This window comes from Sphaeramia orbicularis, chromosome 3 (genome assembly GCF_902148855.1).
Source record: "Sphaeramia orbicularis chromosome 3, fSphaOr1.1, whole genome shotgun sequence".
Classification (NCBI taxonomy): Eukaryota; Metazoa; Chordata; class Actinopteri; order Kurtiformes; family Apogonidae; genus Sphaeramia; species Sphaeramia orbicularis.
Window position 1 is genome coordinate 33,128,663 of NC_043959.1, and position 22,753 is coordinate 33,151,415.

Below are 22,753 nucleotides of genomic sequence, written 5' to 3' on the forward strand. Positions count from 1 at the left end.
TATCTTGGAAATGGAAATCACAGTACAATTTGTTAATATCGCAAATTCGTTATAAAAAGTGCACTGAATATGTTTTTCTGGGTTGAAGTTCTACACTAAATAAACTGATGGAAAATGATTGAGTAGGAGGAACATGTTACTTTAGCCAAATCCATAAAACACAGGTCATTTTGGACAGTGAGTGGGAAGCATGAAAAGCATGTTTTTTTAAGATCTTGAATTGCAAATCATACCTAACTCAAACACCCTCACGGAAGCCAGCAGGATGTTCCTGGAAAGTAGAGCTCTTCTTGAAAGTGCTCTTCTCCTTTACCGAGTTTTTCTTCGATTCATGTGGATGACTGCAGTGGAATCCTGGGATTACATTTCAGACTAAATCTGAGAACACTAGGGCAGCCTCAGACAGTATATGCAACAAGAAACACTTTTCTGTCAATACAGTATTTGACATGTGGCCAATGAAGGCAAGAGTAATTCACTGATTTTATTTTATTTATTTTTTTATTCTATATTTCATTCCACTCTAGTCACTCTAGTGAACAGTCATACTGCGGCATTTTGAACTGGGCTGCAGCGTCCACTGCAATCCTAACAATGATTACATACAATATATGACACAGGACTTCCACAGTAGCCTCTCTCCTCAAACAATATTCATTCTTCCTGTCATAGTTTTCCCATCATTTCTCCCTTTGTTCATTCCTAATTCCGTTATTATATGTAATTTCTCATTCGGAGCATGACTACACGTGGAGTATAGCGGGGCCCTAAGGCAGATCAATGCCAATATTTATCTCATGTCCAATTACTCAGGCAGAACTGCAGTCCAGAGTACACAATGAAAGTAAACGTCCTCTCACGGGGAGGGACTCAGAAACCGTATTAGAAGTACAGCCTGCAGCCTAAGCTTCAAGAGCAAGGAGTAGGAGTACAAGCGCAGGTTATAGGATTCCAATACAGAAAGCTACAGGCATTACCACGGGTGAAGCCGCCAGAAAGCTGTGAAAAATCCTGTTGCTTTCAGTGGGATATCCACCCCACTATCCTTTTTCCTCTCCTCACCTGTTTTTCTTTCACTGCTCTAACAAGCTGTTAAATCCTGATCACTTTAGAAATACCACATATAGACAATACTGTAAATCAAACACACATCGCAGACTGTCAGTAGAAGAGTAGCATACTGTTTGTCTGTTTACTTTTTCTTATCACCAGCCAAACTTTGAAAATTTTTCATTCCTCATTTTTACACAGCTGCATGAGAATTACGATAATCTAGGCAGTAAAGATATTTACAAGTAAAATATTCATGATGTTGACTTGTATACAAGAGTATAATTTCTCTACTTGTCACTCCCTTACAGAGAACAGTGGAAGTAACATTTTTCTCATTTTAATAGTGATGGCTAAGAGGTTAATTTTAATTATCCCCAAACTCAGAACTTGAAAACTCAATTTGTATTTTTTCGTCAAAGATTAAATTCAGTTGCTGACTTCCCAATGAGTTTTTTTAATGATTAGTCAATATGACAACAAAGACTGACTCTACAGTGCTGTGTGCATGTTTTACTTCAAAATAAATTATTTATTATTACCAAAGCAAAGAAAAACTTACTTCATCATCTATATTGTTGTCAGTAATTATAGCATCCATGCTAATAGACTGGTCGGATACAGTCTGTCTGATTGTTGTTGCAGGATGAATCTGTGTATCAAAGGGTGTCATATCGTATAATCTCCTGTCTTTGTTGTTCTCTGTAGATTTGTTCCTGACAACTATGGGATCTGGTGGACCAAAATTTGAGACCTGGATCAGTAAGGTAATGGGCTTTTTATGTAATTGCACAATGCTTTCAAATCTTTTTGCTTTGTTTGTTTGTTTAGCCGGCCTCTTCAGTCGTATTATAAGAGCAGCCAAGGCTGACTCACTCTTCTATACCTGTGGAATGGAAAATATGATTACTGAGTAATGAACTTTATTTTGTATAATGTTTAGTCTCAATGTATAACACCACCCTTTAACTGTATTGCAAGGATCTCATGCAAATGCATGTCTGTCTATTTTTCCCCCCTCTTTAATGTAATCTATAATGAGAAAGGGAACATGCAACCTGGCTTGTGCAAATGCCCTTCACCTGGCACCATGTCCCTTGGTGGTATGAAATATTATATGTTTTTGCCTGATAAAGCAGTTTAATTTCAAAAGGCCTCAAGCAGAAATATTCAGGGTCCAAGCACGTAGTTTGACATTAAGCATGTTATGTACTATGCTGAACAAAGCTCACACAAGCCCTTTATGATATGTTCAGCTCAATATGTGGTGATGGAGGTTGGTTGTGTTTCCTCTGGAAGTTGCCATAACTGTGGGGCATGTTGTATACAGTACCTGTGTTTATAAAAAAGGTATTCCATTACCTCTATAGGAGCGAAAGTTCGATTTCTTGTAGTTTTTAGTAGTGCAGTAAAAACAGGCTAAAATGACATTTGATTATTCTTTCTAAAGAAACAGGAAGGTTCAGACTTTTTTAATATTTGTTTTTGTGCATTGTACCCTAGACGGCAAACCAATTCAGCAGTGATCAATACTGGCATAGATATGCATATTCAAACACACTTTTGAAAAGACCTTTACCTACAGGTTACAAAGCCAGTGTAGAACGAACTCCAGCTGAGCTTTCCTGTGAATATGTTTGTTATATCTGTGGGTGTGTAAGCCATTGTGTTATACTCAATATTATCCTTTTGACTGACCCACATGAGAACTCGTGAGACCGACTGCTTTGCCAATACTTTATAATCAGTTATTCATTTTCAGCAGATATATGTTTTCCTTCCCAGTGCAGGCATATAATCAAATTTAGATTATTTTTATTATATTATATTTTGACTGTTTTGCTTTGTTAGCCTTTTCCCCTTTTTTCCCCCTTGCCCAAACTATATACTAACTAATCTGAATGGATGTCTATGACAGTGGTGTCTGTAAGAAGTGGTGTGGTGTGATTTATTAAATAGCATAAGGAAGTCAGGTGCTTTTGAAGAAAATCTGTCTGCAAAAGAGATAGCTTCACAGAATGACTCAATGTTAGAGTGATCTATCTTTCTTAAATTGAAAACCGAGACTTTCCCTCAAGGTTAATAAATTCTGAGTTTTCACTAAACATGCTTTTAGAAACATGTGTAAGGGAATCTGTTGTAAAGCTACTTAATGTTGCCAAATTTAACCAATTGTTGACCAAGATATTGTAGTTATAAAACTTGGAGAACAAATACAATAAAATTGCATAATGGTCAGGTGAACACATTTTTTCATCTGTACCACTACCTTTAAACAAAAGGATTATTATAGCTAATCTAATACCTCATTTGTTGTTGGGAAGACAGAATGTTTACTGTTTAGGCACGTTTGGTTTGTAATCATCTTGTCTTAGCTCCTATTGGTCAATTAAAGCCTATAAAACCAGGTATACATAGCTGTGCTTTGCTAAAACTATCACCACATCTTGTTTTTGCTGTGCCAGCACAGGAGATTGGTCTGGCATCGTTCATTATGATTCTTAGCTAGCTGGCCAAGATGAATGTGATTTGTTTACAGAAACTGAATGTTCAGGATGCACTGACAGTGCTTTTGTGAAATAGTATTGTGGCGAAAAGTTGTTATGGTGGAACATTTTGTAAGAAGTGAACTGGGGTATGAAAATGACTTAACTCCTGCAAAAGCAATCACCACAAAAAGACATACTGTATGCTTTTGTCAACACTTGCCATCTTGAGCATGTATTTGTGGCTCAGAGGGGACTTTGAAAACGGTAACATTTAAATAATGGAAGGGAGGGGAATGCCAGGTGAAATAATCACTCAATGGCAGGATTATTCCAGAGTACATTCTATGAGCCAGACTAGGCTATGTATAAAAATGGAACCAATTACTGTGTATCTCACTGGCATATTCTGTCAGTAATCAATAACAAGTTGAACTTGTGAGGTTATCAGGTTCTGCCGCTATGTTAGAGTCCTGTGGTCTTGATGCAGAATATCAATTTCCCAATAGAAGTGGGTGGTACTGTCACTGGAGGATAACTCAACTAGTTAAATGAAAGTATGGCTGTTTCTCAACATCAAATTTGCAGCGTACAGTCTTGTGAACTTGGCAATTATAGTCGGATTATAGTTGGTCAGAACGGTCCCTGAGAACAGACTTCCTAAAAACGCAAGTCTCTCTGTTATTGGAACGGCTGTGTACTTGTGAACTTTCCTCCCTGGCTCTGCTGCATTTCTGTCATCGGCTCCCTAACATAGTTCCCCCAATCCACCACAATGCCACTCAGTTTGATTTCAATACATTTGTACTATTTACATGTTGTTTATATATTTTTGTATATTTTTCAAAACTGGAAGAAACTTTGTTGAATCCCAAATGATAATAAAGAAGTATTTCTTGCTGTTTTTGCCTATTTGGCATGTATTCCAACATCGTATCACATTATCTCGTTACGGTCATCTAGTCAATAAAACATTTCTGAATCAAGTTATCACAGAAGGCACCGTTGCATTCAAGAGTACCATAAAGTGCATCTTGGGATATTTGCTTGCCAAGTCTACACAAGTCACTAACCAGTGCATGTTCGGTGGTGGTCGGAGGGGCCGTTGGGTGCAAATTGGCAGCTGTGCTTCCATCAGCCTGCCCCAGAGCAGCTGTGGCTACAAACATAGTTTACCACCACCTGAGTGAGAATGTGAGAGTGAATGAATAATGGATCAATAATGGAAAGCGTTTTGGGTGCCTTGAAAAGCGCTATAGAAATCTAATCCATTATTCATTATCCTTGGTTTAAGCTAGCAGACAAGAACAACATCCAGGTAATCGATGCGTTCTTGGTTTGTGTGAACTTCGAAATGGAACAGTACTTGGGGCATGACTGATGACGTTTCATGAGATCGCGAGAACAGAAGAAGAGACAACAACGAATATTGAGAAACAGCCTATATATATTCCTTCCTATCAGTGATCAATAGTAACTACCGTACTTTCCGGGCTATAAGGTGCACCGAAATATAAACTGTGGCTGACTTTAAGTCGCACCTGACTATAAGCCGCCGGTCTCCACGTTGTGACATGAGATATTTACACAGAAAGATGGTAAACAGAAAGATTATTTAAATATTTATTTCCATACCTTAACTGCTTTTTTCCAAACAGTGCCTGTAACATGGCAGTGAAACGGCAGGAACACAGACGGTTAAAAAACCCAGAAAAGTCATTGATCGCTATCTTCATCTTCCTTCTGCTCATTGAAACCACTGAAGTCGTCTTCTTCAGTGTCGGAGTTGAACAGCCTCAAAGGCTGTCACACACCTTCTCAGTCTCTCCTCCGTTGTTGTTCAGTGGCACTTTCATGCTGCAGCTCTATTTCCTTCTTAGACAGATACATTGATTGCTTTTAACTTAAAAGCTGCATCATATGCATTTCTTCGTGTGTTTTCCATGATGAGAGTTTGTGCATGACACACAAAATGATTGTTAAACATTAAGCTTAAAACTTATCCTCTTCGTATCACCTCTTCAGCCTGTCTGTCTCACTTTTGCATTTCCTGCTAGAGCGCCCCCTGGTGGCCGTTTGCCCTTATAAATCTATACTTGAGCTGCATCGCTGTATAAGCCGCAGGGTTCAAAATGAGAAAAAAGTAGTGGCTTATAGTCCGGAAAGTACGGTATATTGATATCTGTTAGCATTTCCATGTCATAAGCCATATAAGCATCAAAATATGGCTCATTATAAGTAAAGGCAAATTACTCAAAACTGTGAAAAACCCTTGTAGACATTGTCCCAAGGAAGCTACATATAAAATTAGAAATGAATCCAACCAGTAGTCTCTTTGGTGAAGATATTTGAAGAAATTAATAACAAAGACGACACCGGACACAGTGCCTTCCCAATAGTTCATGGCCTATTGGCATGTAATCTGTGTCACCTTTGATATACAGGGGTTGGACAAAAAAATGGAAACACCTTAAAAAATCAACAAAATCTAATTTAATATGGTGTAGGTCCGCCTTTTGCGGCAATTACAGCCTCAATTCTCCGAGGTATTAATTCATACAACTTGTGAATTGTTTCCAAAGGAATTTTAAGCTCTAAAACTGACCATAAATGCTCAATAATGTTGAGGTCTGGGGACTGTGCCGGCCATACGAGATGCTCAACTTCATTAGAATGTTCCTCATGCCATTCTTTAACAATTCTAGCTGTATGGATTGGGGCATTATCATCTTGAGGTGAAGGTGTTTCCATTATTTTGTCCAACCCCTGTACATCATCTCTGAGGGTTCTAACATGGCCTCTAAAAGACAGATTATTTTGATGTGGCCATACAGTTTGTACCCACACCATAGGTTACTGACCAACTGATTAGAGATTGTCAACTGACACACTACCCATATTTTCATATTCATATTGCAACATTCAGATCTGTGTGGCTTTGGTAGGCTCAAGGGGTGCTGAATTGTCGGTACTGCTGCAGGACTAGTTAATATTCTGGGTGAGCAGAGAGGGAGCAGAGACCACAGCTTTTTGGGTTTTTGTCGAAGGGGCCTGTTTGGAATTCAGCAGGTCGAGGCACAAGGCGAACACTAGTCTATCTTATCACAGCGAGGGGGAATAGAAGAAGGGACGGGGAGGAGGTTAGGAAGAGGAGAGACAGAAAAGGAGAGAGAGACTGAAGGATTTGGCAGAGACAGAATGCAAGAGAGAGAGATGAGCGACCAAGCAGTAGCAAAACAGAGTAAATAAACTGCCTTGTCCAAAGAGCAGTACGAACTCTGGAAGGTGGTTGGAATGTTGATCAGGTAAGAGGCCGAAGGGACAAAATTGTCAAAGGAAAATTTAAAATACTGAATTTTTCTAACTCGGTTTTTATTCAGTGATGTCTTGCGGTCTGTTTATCTGTTGTAGTAGTAGGCGGATATCGAAATAAACAGTTTGGTGAAATGTTACGCCCCGAAGCTGAAGAACATTTGATTCTTTCTGATGAAAACCATGATGTTTCTTAACAGAACAGAGTTTTTATTTTCTCATGAATTGACATGTACATGTGGATCCAGATCTAAATCAAATGTTTCGTGTTCCAGTAATAAAAAAAAAGGGGATTTATTTTGTCTAAGAGGCCTATTTTATATCTTTATCTACCACAAAGGAACCAAAGAAAATCTTTAAAACTAAGCTTGTAGATGGCTGTAGTGGTGCTTTTCTTTGGACAAAAACTGAGTTTAAGATTAAAGAGCTGTTTTATCTGTGTAAGGAAACAGAAGTTATCTTCTTAACCTAAGAAGAAGGCTAGTTGGAAATGTGTCATAATTTTGAGACCACATCTACACTTTTGTTTCCCTGTCGTTGTAATGCACTTTGTTTTTTTTTTGTTTTTTTTTTATCCTTTACTCATTTCAATTCGTTCATCAGTTTATCTGTTATCAGCCATTTGTTTTATAAGGGTTCAAAAGGGTCCAGATTTCATTTATTTTTTCTTCTAAAAATGCCCTATGTAATATTCACATGTGCTCATGTGTAAATATAAAGATTTTTGTTGGTGCTTCAGTACTGAGCACAAGGATTTTTTTGTGCAAAGAAACAACTCGTGATCTTTTCATAGAGATTATTGTACGGACTCTTATTACACATGTAGGCAATCAAAATACTCATTAGCTTAGAAATTAAGTTCGCTAACATCAATAAATGGCTCATAGCACAAAATGACCTACATCTGTTGGAATGGCGTTAATAATTACAATCTATGGTCCCAGGATCGGTTATCTCTATGTCTTCCAAAAGTCAGAATGGAACTGGGAAAGAAAGCTTTTAAATTTTTGGCTCCAACTGCCTGGAACAACCTACAGAAGGAAATAAAACTTGAGGAACTGGTCTCTTTAAATATTCAAAGTCATTTCAAATGGATGAGGAAAGTATAAATCTGGATGTAGATTTTTTCTAATGGATTAAATTGGGTTCTGCTTTGAGATGCTTTTAAGGAATATTGTTGTGTACTTTTAGTACCTTTTAAATTATTGATGGTGTTTTATATTTCTGTTTGTAGTTTGGTTTCATGTACATTGGTTTTAGAACAGATTTTTCTGTGTTTTATGTATGTTTTTTGAGTAGATGTGTGGATAAAATCTTTATTGTCTGTGACTCTTGCAAAAGAGATTGTTAATTTCAATGAGTCTTTTTTTCTGGTTAAATAAAGGTTAATAATAATAAAATAACAGAATAGAACCCTACACACCCTTCACTTAAGCACACGGACGTATGTGAATCTTTAATGGTTTTCTCATGAACTACAGCACTTCATGAATAAAGAAATCTAGCACATGTAATTAAATAACAAGTATCCATTTATTTTGTCTAAGAAACATATTTAGATGTATTTACCTGCCATAAAGCAGATTAAAATAAAGTAGAAAATGTGAACTTACTGTAGCTGCAATATGCTTGCAGACAACTAGGGGTTATCTTCTTAACCTTAAAACAAGCATTGTGGGAAATGTGTCATAATTTTGATAACATATTTGCACTTTTGTTTTGTTTTTGTGGGATTTATCCTTTTGTTTTGCTTTTTCCTTTGCTCACTTTAACTCATTGATTATTCTTTTAATCTGTGTTGTGTTTTATTGTGAGGGTCCAGATTTCAGTGAATGCACCTTATATGATAATTTTATACACAGACTAACTACTAATTGATTCATGGGGTGTTATTGTTTGGTGTTTCTGCTCATTTATATCCTGTTCCAACAGTGCAACAGTGGGATTTTAGAGCCTGACACTTATGATCCATATCCAGCAGCAGACAGTGATTTTTTTTTTCTGCTTTGCCAGAAAAAAATCTAGTTTGGCCGTATCATCTTTTTTCTTGATCATTCCATGAAAAGGTTAATTGCTTTTCTTTTATCTCATCGCTGTCTCTGTACTTTTCCTGTTCTTTTTCTCTCAAGTATACCTCTATCTCAGCAAACAAATGCAATAATCCCTTATGCATACATACAGACAAAGATCACAAACAAGCGCCCACGTCCACATATGCTTGAAAAAATTACTGGTCACTCAAGCACACGTGACGGGAATGGCCATGGATACATACACACACGTACACACATTCAGGACCAAGCCATTTCCCAGCATTCTCTGAGCATTAGACCCTGTTAATCCCACTGCGGTCTTCGGTTCAATGCAGCTGCATCTATCGGTCACAGGCCAGCACACCCCTCTTTCTCCAGCGTTCTGTTTTAATTACTTTTCACTGTTTTCTCCCTCCCTTAAGTCTCCTTCCATTCCTCCCCATTCCTCTGTTTTTCTGCGATTACACAAGAGAAGGCAGTCAAAGGGAGGGGAACCAACAAGCTGGAGAGACGAGTGAGCAGAAGTGTTATCATTGGCCCGCAAGTGGAGCAGAGGGACTTAAAAGGTCAATTTTATAACCGCAGATATAATAATATACTTCATTAGTGAGGGGGGAAAGAATCAGCTTGTCTTCTCAGCCAATCTCAGTTGCATACACATACAAATACACATAAAAAAGCAGCCTGTAGGGAAACACACAAAGGTTTGATGAAGACGTTTACTCTCTTAGATCAATCAGCTTGTATTTTTGCACTGTATCACTAAACATATTGGAATAAGATCTCACTATGGGGAGAAAAAGCCCATTTGATATGTTTTATTTCCCCTTGAGTCAAAATGAGGTTTGGAACTTGAATAGTATTTTCCTGGTTTTTATGCATAAATAATAAAATCGCCACCTGTAAAGCAGCTTATTTAACACTAATTTGGTGTAACAATTACAAATTTGTCCTCCAGGCTCAAAGGCATAAAATGCTCATAATACAGTAGCTTACATAGACTTTACATCATCAAGTGCAATGAATTTAATTGGGATAACACTTCAGAATCAAAACTGATGTTTTCTAATTGTCCACAGATTGCCAAAGATGATACTTGTCAATATCAAATAAAACCTGGCTATAGCCCCCATACAGCCTGTATCTACATATTGCCCATTTGCAATTTACTATTCAATACAATAGGTGACACATATCCATAAATCTATTCTGCTTTACAAGAGGAGATTTCTTATTTAACCCTTCATAGGGCACTCATAGAAATACTCTGAAATTCAAAATGTCAACCTTAGTGTGTTATTGAAGGACAAAAAAAGAATGTATTACTTTTGTGAAATTTTCCAAAATGTTTAATATGTAGAAAATCAAGGTAAATTAAGTTCCCATATTTGGTTCATTACTCATATGTGGCTTAAAAAAATCCAAGAAGTAAGTACAAAAAAATACAAGAAAAACACATGTAATGTGAAAGGATCATGTATTTTAGAATATTAGAACATCACTTTTAGGGCATTACAACAATACAAGTGCTGATCCAGACACCTGTCAACATACACATTATCCTTTTGAACATCATTTCGTACATTAGTACCATTACTTCATGGTACCTTACAAAGCAGTTACACTCACTGTACATGCAGAAGTGGGCCTTGCAGACCCTGTAGACCAGGGGTGTCCAATCCTGGTCCTCGAGGGCTGGTATCTTGTATGTTTTAGATGTTTCCCTCTTCCAACACACCTGATTCAAATAATCAGCCTATCATCCAGGTTTGCAGAAGACTGGTAATGACAGTCAGGTGGACTGGAAGAGGGAAACATCTAAAACATGCAGGATACCGGCCCTCGAGGACCAGGATTGGACACCCTAGCTGTAGACCATATTAGACCTGAGATTGTTGCCTCACTGTCCTCACTGTCACTGTTGCTACCACTGTCTTGTAATATGTGTGGAAATGATCAAAAATAGTCACTTGCCTGATGAAGGGACAAACAGTACATTATAAACAGTGGAAGATGGTTATAGTGGCCAGTATAGACAAAGAAGAAATATTCATCTACTGTTAGGCTGCAGTCCCATGCCCATGCATACATTGACTTTGAATAGATCCAACCCATAATCCCACTGTAGCTGGCACAAAAAACACCCAAGTTTTATTCTCCGCTGTACCATCTGTCATCATCATTTATGATTCTGCTCAATATTGGTTTCATCCTTTTAGCCATTTGCGGACACACGCACACTCACACAGCAGTATTTTGTTGGTTGAGTGTGTAATGCATGTGTTAGAAGTGATCTGAACATGATGGAAGAATAATAACAAGACTTGTAATCCTTTCAGTTTCACACACCAATCAGCTATTCTCTTTCTGTCACAACTGTCACAAACATGTACAGTTTTAATCATGACGTGTTGCAATCAGGCGACCAGCGCCAGTCAATCATGTCAACTAAGAGTCCATCCCCTGTGCACACAGAGCTGACACCACAGAATTAACACCCTCATACCACATAGGCTGTTGCTTCTCTATCTATATACTGTATGATGCAAAGCTTTTGATGTTATTAATGAGGGTTAATTGTCTTTGTTTTTTTATAAATCGGCTTCAAAGCTTGTCATTTTTGCATATAGCCCATATATACAGCCATATTCACTTTACTTTTGTGCATAATCCAAGTTCATTAAAAGCACAGCAAACATTCCCTATGTCCTGCCAAGTGTATGTGTACATATTTGTGTTTGTTTCTATGTACTTCATGCAAATCATAGTCTATTAAAGGCCTAGTGTTTGTATTGATCGGCTGAAGCTAACAGGAGTAATAATTCTTCATATACTGAAACACATAGGGTTGGGCAGTAGTACTATTAAATGTGCAGTGAGTGATAAACTGAATCTTCTGTTTCATTAGCATTCAGGGCATCAAACCCTTTGCGAATAATTAACCTCTAAAAGCACTTTTTTGTGCTGTAAATAACTGAAATGGAACCACTAAGGTCAACCTTCATTTACCATCCCCACAATGCCCTGCACATCATAAAACAGTTTACCTTCAGCTTTCTTCTTTTTAAAAGATATTTGATTTGGTGTTTGGAGGTTTTGTACGGCTGCTGTTTCTTAATATTGTTGAATGCCTGCTATTCTTTGTCTGATGGACATTTATTTTTGGCATCATTTTTCTGCAATTAATACAATTACAGTTCTACAAATTATTTTTTCATTAGCAGTCCAATAGTCAGCAGTATTTAGACAATGCGTGATTAACAGAAGCAAACAGAACAAATCATAGCAGCATTTTCGATTAACTGAATGCTTTTACTGTATTAAATTAAATGCTGCCTTTGTTTGCATAGCAGTAAAAGTGAAAAGTTGTCCACAATTATTAAGTCAAACCAAGCTTTGGTATTTCCTGTATACCACTGTATATATAGTACTGTGCAAAAGTCTTCGGCAGCATTTAGCTTTGTTGTTTTTTTGCAGGGTTGGAGTGTCTATATGTGTTTATTTTTGACAAGAAATACGTTGGAAAAATGTCCACATTATTTAAACACATACACACCAAAACACATACTGAAATGCATTTTTATTTTTGATATTGTTTACATATTTACAGTTGTACATATATGACTACAAAGATAAAGACATGCATATGTGGTCATGCATTTTAGGAAAAAAAAATTCAGATTATTGTAGAGTCTATATGAGATCATGTGGACAGAGAAAAGGATAGACTCTTGTCCATGCCTTTGTCTCCTCCAGGTTGGACTACTGCAATGCACTCCTCATTAGGATCCCTGGCAAGAGCCTACAAAAGCTCCAGTATGTTCAAAACAGCGCTGCCAGGGTCCTGATGAGGGTGCAAAAATATGAGCACATTACCCCCATCCTTTGGACTCTGCACTGGCTCCTCGTCCACTTCCTTATCAAATATAAAATCCTCCTGCACACCTATCACTGTCTGCATGGTGCAGCCCCCACCTACCTCACAGAACTCCTCACCCCACACACCTCAGCTACAACCTGGTCAGGCCAACCGCACCGTCTGCACCCTCCCAGGACTGAGTTCAAGACCATGGGTGACAGGGCCTTTGAGGCTGCTGCTCCCCGTCTGTGGAATGCTCTCCCAGACCACCTCAGGACTCCACAGATGGCAGATGCTCTTAAAAAAAGGACTAAAAATTTTCCTTTTTAGAAAAGCCTTTTCTGGTTGATTTTGTCTGTTGTTTTTTATTGTGTATTGTTGCTTTATATTGTACACTTTGACATTTGGTGTCAAATGGAAAGTGCGCTAAATAAAGTGCGTTAAATAAAATGTATTATTATTAGTTAAGGAAAAATCTAGACCACAGGTGTCAAACATGCGCCAAATCCAGTCCAGTCTGACCCTTGGGATGAATTTGTGAAATGCAAAAATTCCACTGAAGATATTAACAATCATTTTAGTTCAGGTTCCACATTCAGACCAGTTTAATCTCAAGTGGGTCAGACCAGTAAAATACTATCATAATAACCTATAAATAATCATAACTCCAAATTTTTCTCTCTGTAAATGTAAATATTTTCATGTATTTACACTAAAACAAAGTATAATTTTGCAAAAAGTATGAATAACCTGAAATGTCTTAAGAGAAATAAGTAAAATTTTAACAATATTTCACCTGTTACTAAATATTTTGTATATTTGTAGACCCACTGTGATCTGTAAGGTATATATAATGTACGTGTAAATGATAAACTGAGGCATAATATTGTTAAAATTACATTTATTTCGTCAGTTTGTTCATGTTATTCACATCTTTTGAAAGGATAGTTTGTAGATGCAAACATTTTCATGATGTAATTTTACTTTTTTTGCTCAAAAGCATACAGGAAAGTTTGGAGTTGACATTATTTATGTATTATTATGTTATTATTTTACTGGTTCATCCCACAGCAGATCAAATTTAGCTGAATGTGGCCCCTGAACTAAAATGAGTTTGACACCCTTGATCTAGACAGGTGACCCAGGAGAGTTGAAGATTTTCTGAATCCAAATGGAGCCACACTAAATACTGACTTGACATGCAGAAGCTATTTAGTTTGGAGTATTTATTTATTTATTTATTTATTTATTGGTGTGTGTTTCAATACTGGGTACATAATTCCTGCATATTTCTCTTTAGAAACAGACACACAAACATTACAACTCTGCAAAAGCAACAAACCTAAAGGCTGCTAGCAGAGTGCTGTATATTTGAGTTATAGTTTGAGTCACGTTGACTCGGTGGGTGTCTTACACATTATATACTCTTGACTTTAATGCTAATGCCAAAGTTCAGTTCAGACCAGAGATTCACTATGGGATGAACTGAAACTTGGATCTACATCCATGCTTCACTGCAAGGTTCTGAACATTTGCCAATTTGTACCTTTATGGCTATATCATACATACTACATTGTTGCCGTAGGAATGACTCCCTGAACTTCTGCTGTAACTGCTGGCGATTTCTGCCAATGCAGTTGGATATAATTTATAGCTGCATGTCTAATATTTGTAACATACAGATTGAGTGGGCTGAGAATTTCTGTTTTCTATTTCTGGACAATATCCATCATTGAGAAGTTTGTGTCACCTCTAACAAGCAGAAGAAAAAAAACCTAGAGGATCAAGACTATAAAGCGGCTCATAATAACATTGTGAATTATAGTCATTGCTGATGCTGAGCAAAATATCAGGTAATGACCATCCTGAGTTGAGCTGAGACTTCACATCACTGCAACTATTTCCAGCAACACCATGAAACAGTTATGTCTCACTTTGCATTTGTGATCTAGTCTGTACAGAAGCCACTCCTTTTCCCAAATACCTTCCTCAGATGTTAGCCTAAACCATTTCATTCTTAAGGATACATCTTTTCCAACTGCTGTGCCATAATCTGCTGTGAACATTATTACAGATGTCCCAGTCTGTTCTCAAAATATTGATGCACTAACTGACTTTTACTGACCTTTGTTTTACTCTGCAATGAATGGAAATCAGACTATGGAATGACTGAAAAATAGTTAATATTTTTTATGGTTATCTATTGATTTCACTTCAGAAAGTCCTTCAGTTCACTTTCATTGACTGTAGTAGCTGTAATAGCAACGCCCCCAAAGGATGTTCAGTAAAGGATGCCAGTACTACAATATTTTAGCAATTATATCATATCATCTTGAAAACGCTGAAGAAGTGCTTTTTTATATTAATATTGTTATTTGCATGTCTGTAATAACTACTGCAGTATTTAACCACATGTATATGCACACCACCTACATACATCCTTATACATAATATATACGTGGCACTGTCTGATTCAATCACTGTAGTTCCCTCACTCTATCTTTCTCCCTCGCTGTTTCTCATAAATCACTTATGTGTCAGCAGGCAACAGTGTGCCATTGCGCAAAATTACATCTGCCTCCCTCTGCCCCAAAACTAACATGCTTATCTCCTCTTTTCCTCCTTTGCCCCCTGTAAAGGGCACATGGACTGTATGTAAAAATGGACACCACCACCGCAAGGTTGAAACCAAAGCATCTCAGTACCCCCCCACTGGTGTTTCCATGCAGTATAGATCCTAAATCCTAACCACTGATTTTACATATCATATCTAATCTATTAGATATGTACAAATACATGTCTAATAATTTATTCCCAAAGGTTATTTTAGTCTTTTTAGGTATGTCTCACCAGATTGTTTTGGTTCTCTGCTTTCAGATCTGTTTTTAGATTATTTGAGGTTGTAAAAATATGTGATTTATAGCAGTGTTAGTAAAAATACAAAAAAAGTGCAAAAAGACAGGCGGAAACATTCAAGAATGAACAGGAAATGTAAGAGAATATTCTGTTCATATTACACTTTTTTTTAATGTAAACACATATTTGTGTACAGTATAGTCACACATGATGCTGATATTGATGTGATGGGGGGATTACTGTAAACTGTTATTTAGTTTGATATAGTCTATACCAACATAAATTAAACTAGATGTTCTCTGTATGAACTGATTCATTCCATGTTCAGTTTTATTATGTTTATAGTTGTTAGTTCTTGTTGCCAGTTTTCTTTTTGGTGCCTTTACTGAACCTTGACTTGCATATTTGTGGCTACTAAAAGGTAATGTCTGTATGTTTTCACTGGTGAATCTGTCCATTCACTTTGCTTTTGTCAGTGTTGGGCTTTTCAGTGACTATAGTGCTTCTGCGTCTTCTTGAAAATGTATGCATATACTGTTGCAGCTCATGACAGTGAAGAGTTTGCACATGCATACTCTCCTCATTTTTATGCATACACACAGACACACAGAAGCTATTCTTTGTCAGAGTTTTTCAGTGCTCTATTACAGGCCCTATGAACCATAGCTCTGTAAGGAAAAACACAAAAGCAGTATGTTAACCATTACACACTGATCTTTATCTTTGTCTTCCACCAGATCTCCAGCATCTGTGACGTTGCTTGACTTATTCATGAGTATCTCACGAAAGATAGTTTCTGCATGTGTGAGCATAAAATTGTCACTTTTTCTCTCTTCCTTCAGGATGGAAACTTCACTCAGGAACAAGTCATGCCAGCAGAACCACCGGCGAAGGTTGTCGTTGTCGGGCAGTCCTCCTTTGTTGACTTTGGTAAGAAAGATAACGTTTTGTCATCTGACATTAGATAGGAAGCCAGTGCCTATTGGTCTGTTTGTGTGATGCTTGCAGTTTGAAGTTTTTTGTTTGTTTTTTTTTTAAAGGGACAGTGCATATTAATAAACACAATAAGTGCCAGTACGCAAGATTATAGCAAAGCCAAATTTCTGTCTTTGGTCCCTATAAAACAACATAGCTCACGTAAAACAGTACAATCCAGTGTACTCATTCAACAGACAAGTAAAACACATTGTACATTTATAGTATATTGTGCACAACATACATACATACACATACAATTTCAGAGTGCCAGATGACTTTATATGAGATTGTGGAGGTAGGTTTGATTGTCCAATAACCATGATTTTAGATGTTTTTATTTTTTTTTTTACAACTTTATCATTTTTCCGTATCAACAACATTGACATCATTAACGCATTTCTTACAAAAGTTGTGAACTTGCCCCACCCCATCCAGGTGGCATGCCCACAAATACATCCACATAAACACACACGTATCAGATGGTCAAACAGAACACCAAAAGAAGAAAAGAAATATACATAGGTACAAAAAATAGACAGACCAAAAAAAAAAAAAAAAAAGACTCAAACCAATCTGTGTTGATCATTCTGGTCATACCACCAACATTCTGGACCTCTGGCATAAAAAAACTCCCAGCAGTCAGAGTGTGGGCATTGAGAAGACTAACATGATTTTAGATGTTTAGTGAATGAGCTGAGGGTTGGCAGGTCGCAGATAACGGTTGGTAATGTGTTCCAAGTTTGAGAGAAACCATCCTGTCCAAAGGCGCTTCTTCTAGATGGAATTATACAGTCACCTTGGGAACCAGCCCTGGTCGAACTGTTTTGGGTTCTGGAAGAAATCCTTTTCATACATGGGAATTTGAGATTTTGGGTGTAATCTGTAAATATGTTTAAAAAAACGGAAAAAAAAATCAGTGTAAATGCATTACAGATCCTTAGAAAACCTCTGAAAGTCGCCTGACTTGTGCTGGGCCAGATTATGCTAAGAAGCGCAAGTGTCTTACTCTTTACATTTATTTGTTTGTATGTATGTGTGTGTGTGTGTGTGTGTGTGTGTGTGTGTGTGTGTGTGTGTGTGTGGGCACATCCATTCCTACTCTAAGTCCTTTAAGCTCTCTGTGCATTTGAAGCTGTGTAGCTTCAAAGGTTTCCAAATAGGACTGTCTGGTCTTTTTGGCTTTGGGATTTTCACTACAGCTCTCATCACATAACTTTCTTCCCTTGCACCACATACACAAGCTACAGATGCACACCCTTTTCCAGACAAGCTAATCTCACAGCCACACACAGTTACAGACACACTTAGTCCCACACAACACACTCTGATACACACACTCAATCCCTCATGCAGCCAGATTTTTGTCAACATCTTATCCCCTTAAACAATCTTGGCCAGTTGTGTTCATTGTTCAGTTCAGCTTTACATTTATCCACAGCAAATCTCTGCTGGCTCTCTAATCTCCTGGCTGCAGCCTGTTCACCACAAAGTGGCCTCTAGTCACAGCTACCACCTCAACCAGGACAGGGAGAGAGACATAGTAAATACTGTTCAGCTAACAACCTATAAATGCAGGACAGAGTAGTTAACATTTGGCACAGGGCACTGAGACTAAAGAATAATCCTTTATTCTTAATCTCCTGTTGTAGTACCCCTCTATAGTGCACTAAATCTCCAGTTGCTACAGTATAATGTAGCTGGTGATGTGCCAGCCAACTGTACTGAGCATTTCCCAAAGTGTGAAAATCTGAGTTCATGCCCTTAGTTGACGGAGTGAATATAGTCTCCCACATTCACTTTTAAGACAATAAGAAATAAATTATTTGTTTGTCATTGTTTTTATTTCTTGGTGCACAGTAGCAATTATGCACTGTATTGTCTGCTCTGCCCTGCACATCTCAGCAGTGTTCATTCCATCAATCAGAACTACTTTACTGACAGATGAAAATATCTCAGAATAAATAAAAAATAGTCTTAAAAACAAAAGATGTGACGAAATACATTGCAGTGTGTTCTTACATCATGCATTATAGACTATACTGTAATCTGTACATTAAGTTGTGGGAGAAAACAAGACAATTTTGAAGAGATATACCTTATGTTACTTGGAAAGTGAAGGCACTTTAAGAACAGAACAGTGCAGTAGAGTCACATCTGAGGAAATCTTAAGAGCAATCACAGCTGTCAGCCATGGATTCAACTCTCCACCCCCCACCCACCCACTTATCTGAAAACACTTATTATTCGCTAAAGTCTGTATCACAGTATAGATTTTCAAGAGCCAAAAACCAAGTCCAAAGCACTGGCTAGAATTCTTGTTTCCTCTTAGACCACTTGAATAACAAGATTCTCAGGAAACGGCATCAGTAAAGCACTAACTTATTATTTGAGAGCTGTAGCAGTAATTCAGTTGTAGCAGCACTGGGCTTTTTAGTATCTGGAAGGGAATTCAGTTCAATTCAGTTTTATTTGTTTAGTCCGATAAAACAAATCAGAGATTCGCCTCCAAGGGCTTCACAATCTGTGGAAAACATGAGGGGAAGCACTGTTGTGTGTCCAGTCATATGATGTCTCTATCCTTATGCATTTTGCATCTGTAGTAATGGTTTTAAACATCCCATATATAATGCATTACCTTCTCTGAAAAATTTCCTGGACAATACAGACTTTTAGGCATTTATCTGTTTCAAAGTGGTGTAGTCCTGTGTTCCTTCCAGCTAAAATCTTTGTACAATCACAACAAACCAGAGCGTTTTCTGCTTGTTTAGTTTAAATTTCCCCTTTTTATTCTTTTAGGCTTTGTGACCTTATCACTCAGCTATACGCTGTCATTAGCAGCGTAATGTTCAATGCATTTTTAATTAACTTTTTGGCTTCATGCTGCATTCATGCATATGAGCACACACCCTCAGACACACACAAATATGCACACAAAGCTTCCACTGATAAACTCCTCCTTGTTGGCAAGATTAATCTGTTAATCTCATTGCAGCTAGGGGTGTCCATCAAATATTTAGTGAACAAACTTCCCCTTCCCAAATTGGCAATAATGTATGAGCCAGAGGGGAAATGACCTATATGCAGTGGGTGTGCGCGCCTCTATGTGAGTGAAGTAATTTGTGTGACAGCATGTGTTTGCCAGCGAGCATGTGCATTAGTGTATTTATGTCATCATCTCTGAGGATGGAGACTTTTTTTTCTTATTAAATTTTACGCTTATCTAGATTAAAACTTTTTTTCATTTCTTTAATCTTTTTTTCTTTATACCCCCTTTTGACTTAAAAATGTCACTCCAAGACTTTGCCCTCGTTAGCAGGGGATTGAAGCCTTTAAGGGTCACGCTTCTCATAATCTGCCGAAGAGATGCCTTGCAGGATGTAACGTCTTTTTGTGTTTTTTGACCCATTTTGTCTGCGTTTCTCAGCCCATCCTTGGCTGTCACTGTTGATCTTTTTCCCTCTTGATCTACTGTATATCTCTGCCATCTACGGCTTACACACTTTCGACTCTTGTTTGCCTTCTCCTCCTTCTATTCTTTATCTAAACTGCTTTAGATGTCACTGGATCTTTAGCTTTTTATGACTCTGTTAGAATACATGGGAGGCTGCAGTGACCTATTATCACTCCCTCTCCCCTTATTTAGTCATAATCTTTTAGGATGTTGACTTTCAATTTAAGCCTCACTAAATACCTAATTTTACATGATTAATGTTTTATAATACATAGAACAATAGTATCAAACACTATTAAAAGAGATTATGGTATAGTGTAATAAGCAGCAGTTGAATCAGTGGTGGGACTAAACTAAGTCAGCACACTAATTAAAGTAATATTGAACTTTAATTTTTAATATAGCCATCGCAGTAAAAATGTCTTTCTCTGCATGTCTTGCTCTCATTGTCAGGCAGAGACAGCAAGAGATAGCAAAAAAAAAGAGTGGACCTGGTGTTTTGTTATAAAATCAATAGCACTGAATAGGAAATTCAGTATGCATCAAAAGAGATTGGTTCTGTCAAGACATATGCTCAAAACAAGAAAAAAAATCTATACTGAGGTTAGAACTCTTTGAATATTGTTGTACCGCATGTCCAAAAGAAATATATTCAGCCAGAAGCCATCAATGCTCTGCCCGCATGTATGAAAGCTGTGAATGTAATGCATGAATAAATTAATGCACAAGTGTATGAATGCACCCCTTACTAAACATATAACATGCCATGGTCATGTACAAGCCAAGAATGCAAATTTTCTTCAAGCAATGTATATTCATGTAGAGTTATGTGATATATTATGAAATAAGATGCAGTTCTAAACATGACTTTACTTTAAGATATGTATTTGTGCCATTTTCTATCATTTCATTCTATCATTAAATAGAATGTTCTCTGGAGGAAATTACATTTTTGGTTTGATTGGTTTTAAATATAAAGAATGAAGGTTGAAGAGCTGTATCTGCAACCCCAATTCCAAAATAGTTGAGACACTGTGTATAATGTAAATAAAAACAGAATGCAGTGATTTGGAAATCTCATTAAAACGTTTCATGTTTCAAGTAAGAAAATTTACCATTTTAATTAAGTCATTTTTAATTGGATGGCAACAACATGTCTTCTGAAAGTTGGGGCAGGGCCATGTTTACTACTGTGTATCATTCCCCCTTCTTTTAACAACAGTCCAAAAACTTCTGGGAACTGAGGAGACGAGTAGCTGGAGTTCTGTGAGAGGAATGTTGGCTCATCATTATCTAATATAGGATTCTAGATGCTTAGAAGTACCAGGTCCACTCCTGGGTTTTGCATATTCTCCATTTAATTTTCACCAAATGTATTCAGTTGTTGAAAGGTGTGGACAGGATGAAGGCCGATTCAGCACCCAGACTCTTCTGTTATTGCAGTTAAGCATTATTTTGCTCAAATATTTCACTTTGACTCAGTACATTTTAAGTGAGCTTTCACCCTGAACACATCAGTTGCTGGATTTTATTCACTAGCGGCATTGTACCCGTGGTGTCATTGTACGATAGCATGAGAGATGAAAACGCCCTCCTGTGGTGCAACATCGATCACACATTGATCGGACACAGAACATACATTATAGTAGGATATGTAGTTTTTAGTCCAACAGTCCGAAGGGTCCGATGGACTATTGGTATCAGTTGTCCGTCTGTCTGTCGTCAGTCCATAAACAATTTTTCAAGAATCTTTTTCTCCAAAAAAGAATGACTTGATATTTGTTGTGGAACATCTTTAGGCTAAGGCCTACCAGGTTTGTTCAAAGAACTGGGAAATATTGATTTTAATTTTTTTTATTTTTTTTTATGAATTTTTGACATTTTAAAAATCCCCATTGATTTATAATGGGACAAATTTCAAAGTGCGATAACTTCAAAACATTTGAAGATATTGATATGTTTGCTATTAGTAATAGATAGGCAGTCACATGTGGGCCTTGATTTGGTGCCATGACCTTTGACCTTGACTGACCATGAAAGGCCAAACCCAAGGTCATCTATGTCTAGATTTCTAGAAATTTCTCCCAAACCGTCTGCCAGAATTAATTGAAATTCATAGCGGAGGTTCCTCGGGCCAAGGTCTACCACTTTTGTTCAAAGAACTGAAAAATATTAATTTTTGAATTTTTTCAATAAATTTTTGAATTTTGAAAAATCCTTATTGGTTTATAAATGGGACAAATTTCAAAGTGCCATAACTTCAAATGAGTTGAAGATATTGATTTAATTATTATTAGCAATAGATAGGAAGTCACATGTGGGCTGTCATTTGGTGCCATGACCTTTGACCTTGTGTGACCTTGAAAGGTCAAACGGGTGTCAATTAATGTCTTTTAATTTGCTGTTGGACTACAGAACCCTTGGACCTACTTTTTTCTGAAGCTGATAGAGCTTTAAACTGCATTTGTGGGTGACACAGTGAACTGTCTTCACAGACACAGGGTACTAAGCCCATGCAGTGGTTTTCATTACAGAATCATTCTTCATTTGAAGACCTCAATATCAAGTCTTTGCAATTTTACATTTAGGAATGTTATTCTGAAATTGTTCTTCAAATTGTAGATGCAGGTTTTTTTTTACTACATTTCACTACATTTATTTTTATTTCACACAACATCCCAGCTTTATACAGTTGATAAAATAACAATAAATTTAGATAAAATGAGGT

The 22,753-nt window shown here is 37.2% G+C and overlaps 1 protein-coding gene across 2 annotated transcripts in view; it reads left to right on the forward strand.

Annotated features, from left to right (window-relative positions):
- itfg1 (integrin alpha FG-GAP repeat containing 1) overlaps positions 1-22,753 on the forward strand; it is a 177,823-nt gene that overhangs the window by 22,996 nt on the left and 132,074 nt on the right. For both annotated transcript variants that reach the window (XM_030161084.1, XM_030161093.1), the window contains exons 7-8: positions 1,759-1,817; positions 16,439-16,526. In XM_030161084.1, the coding sequence (XP_030016944.1) occupies positions 1,759-1,817; positions 16,439-16,526 (147 nt within the window). The remainder of the gene's footprint in view (positions 1-1,758; positions 1,818-16,438; positions 16,527-22,753) is intronic.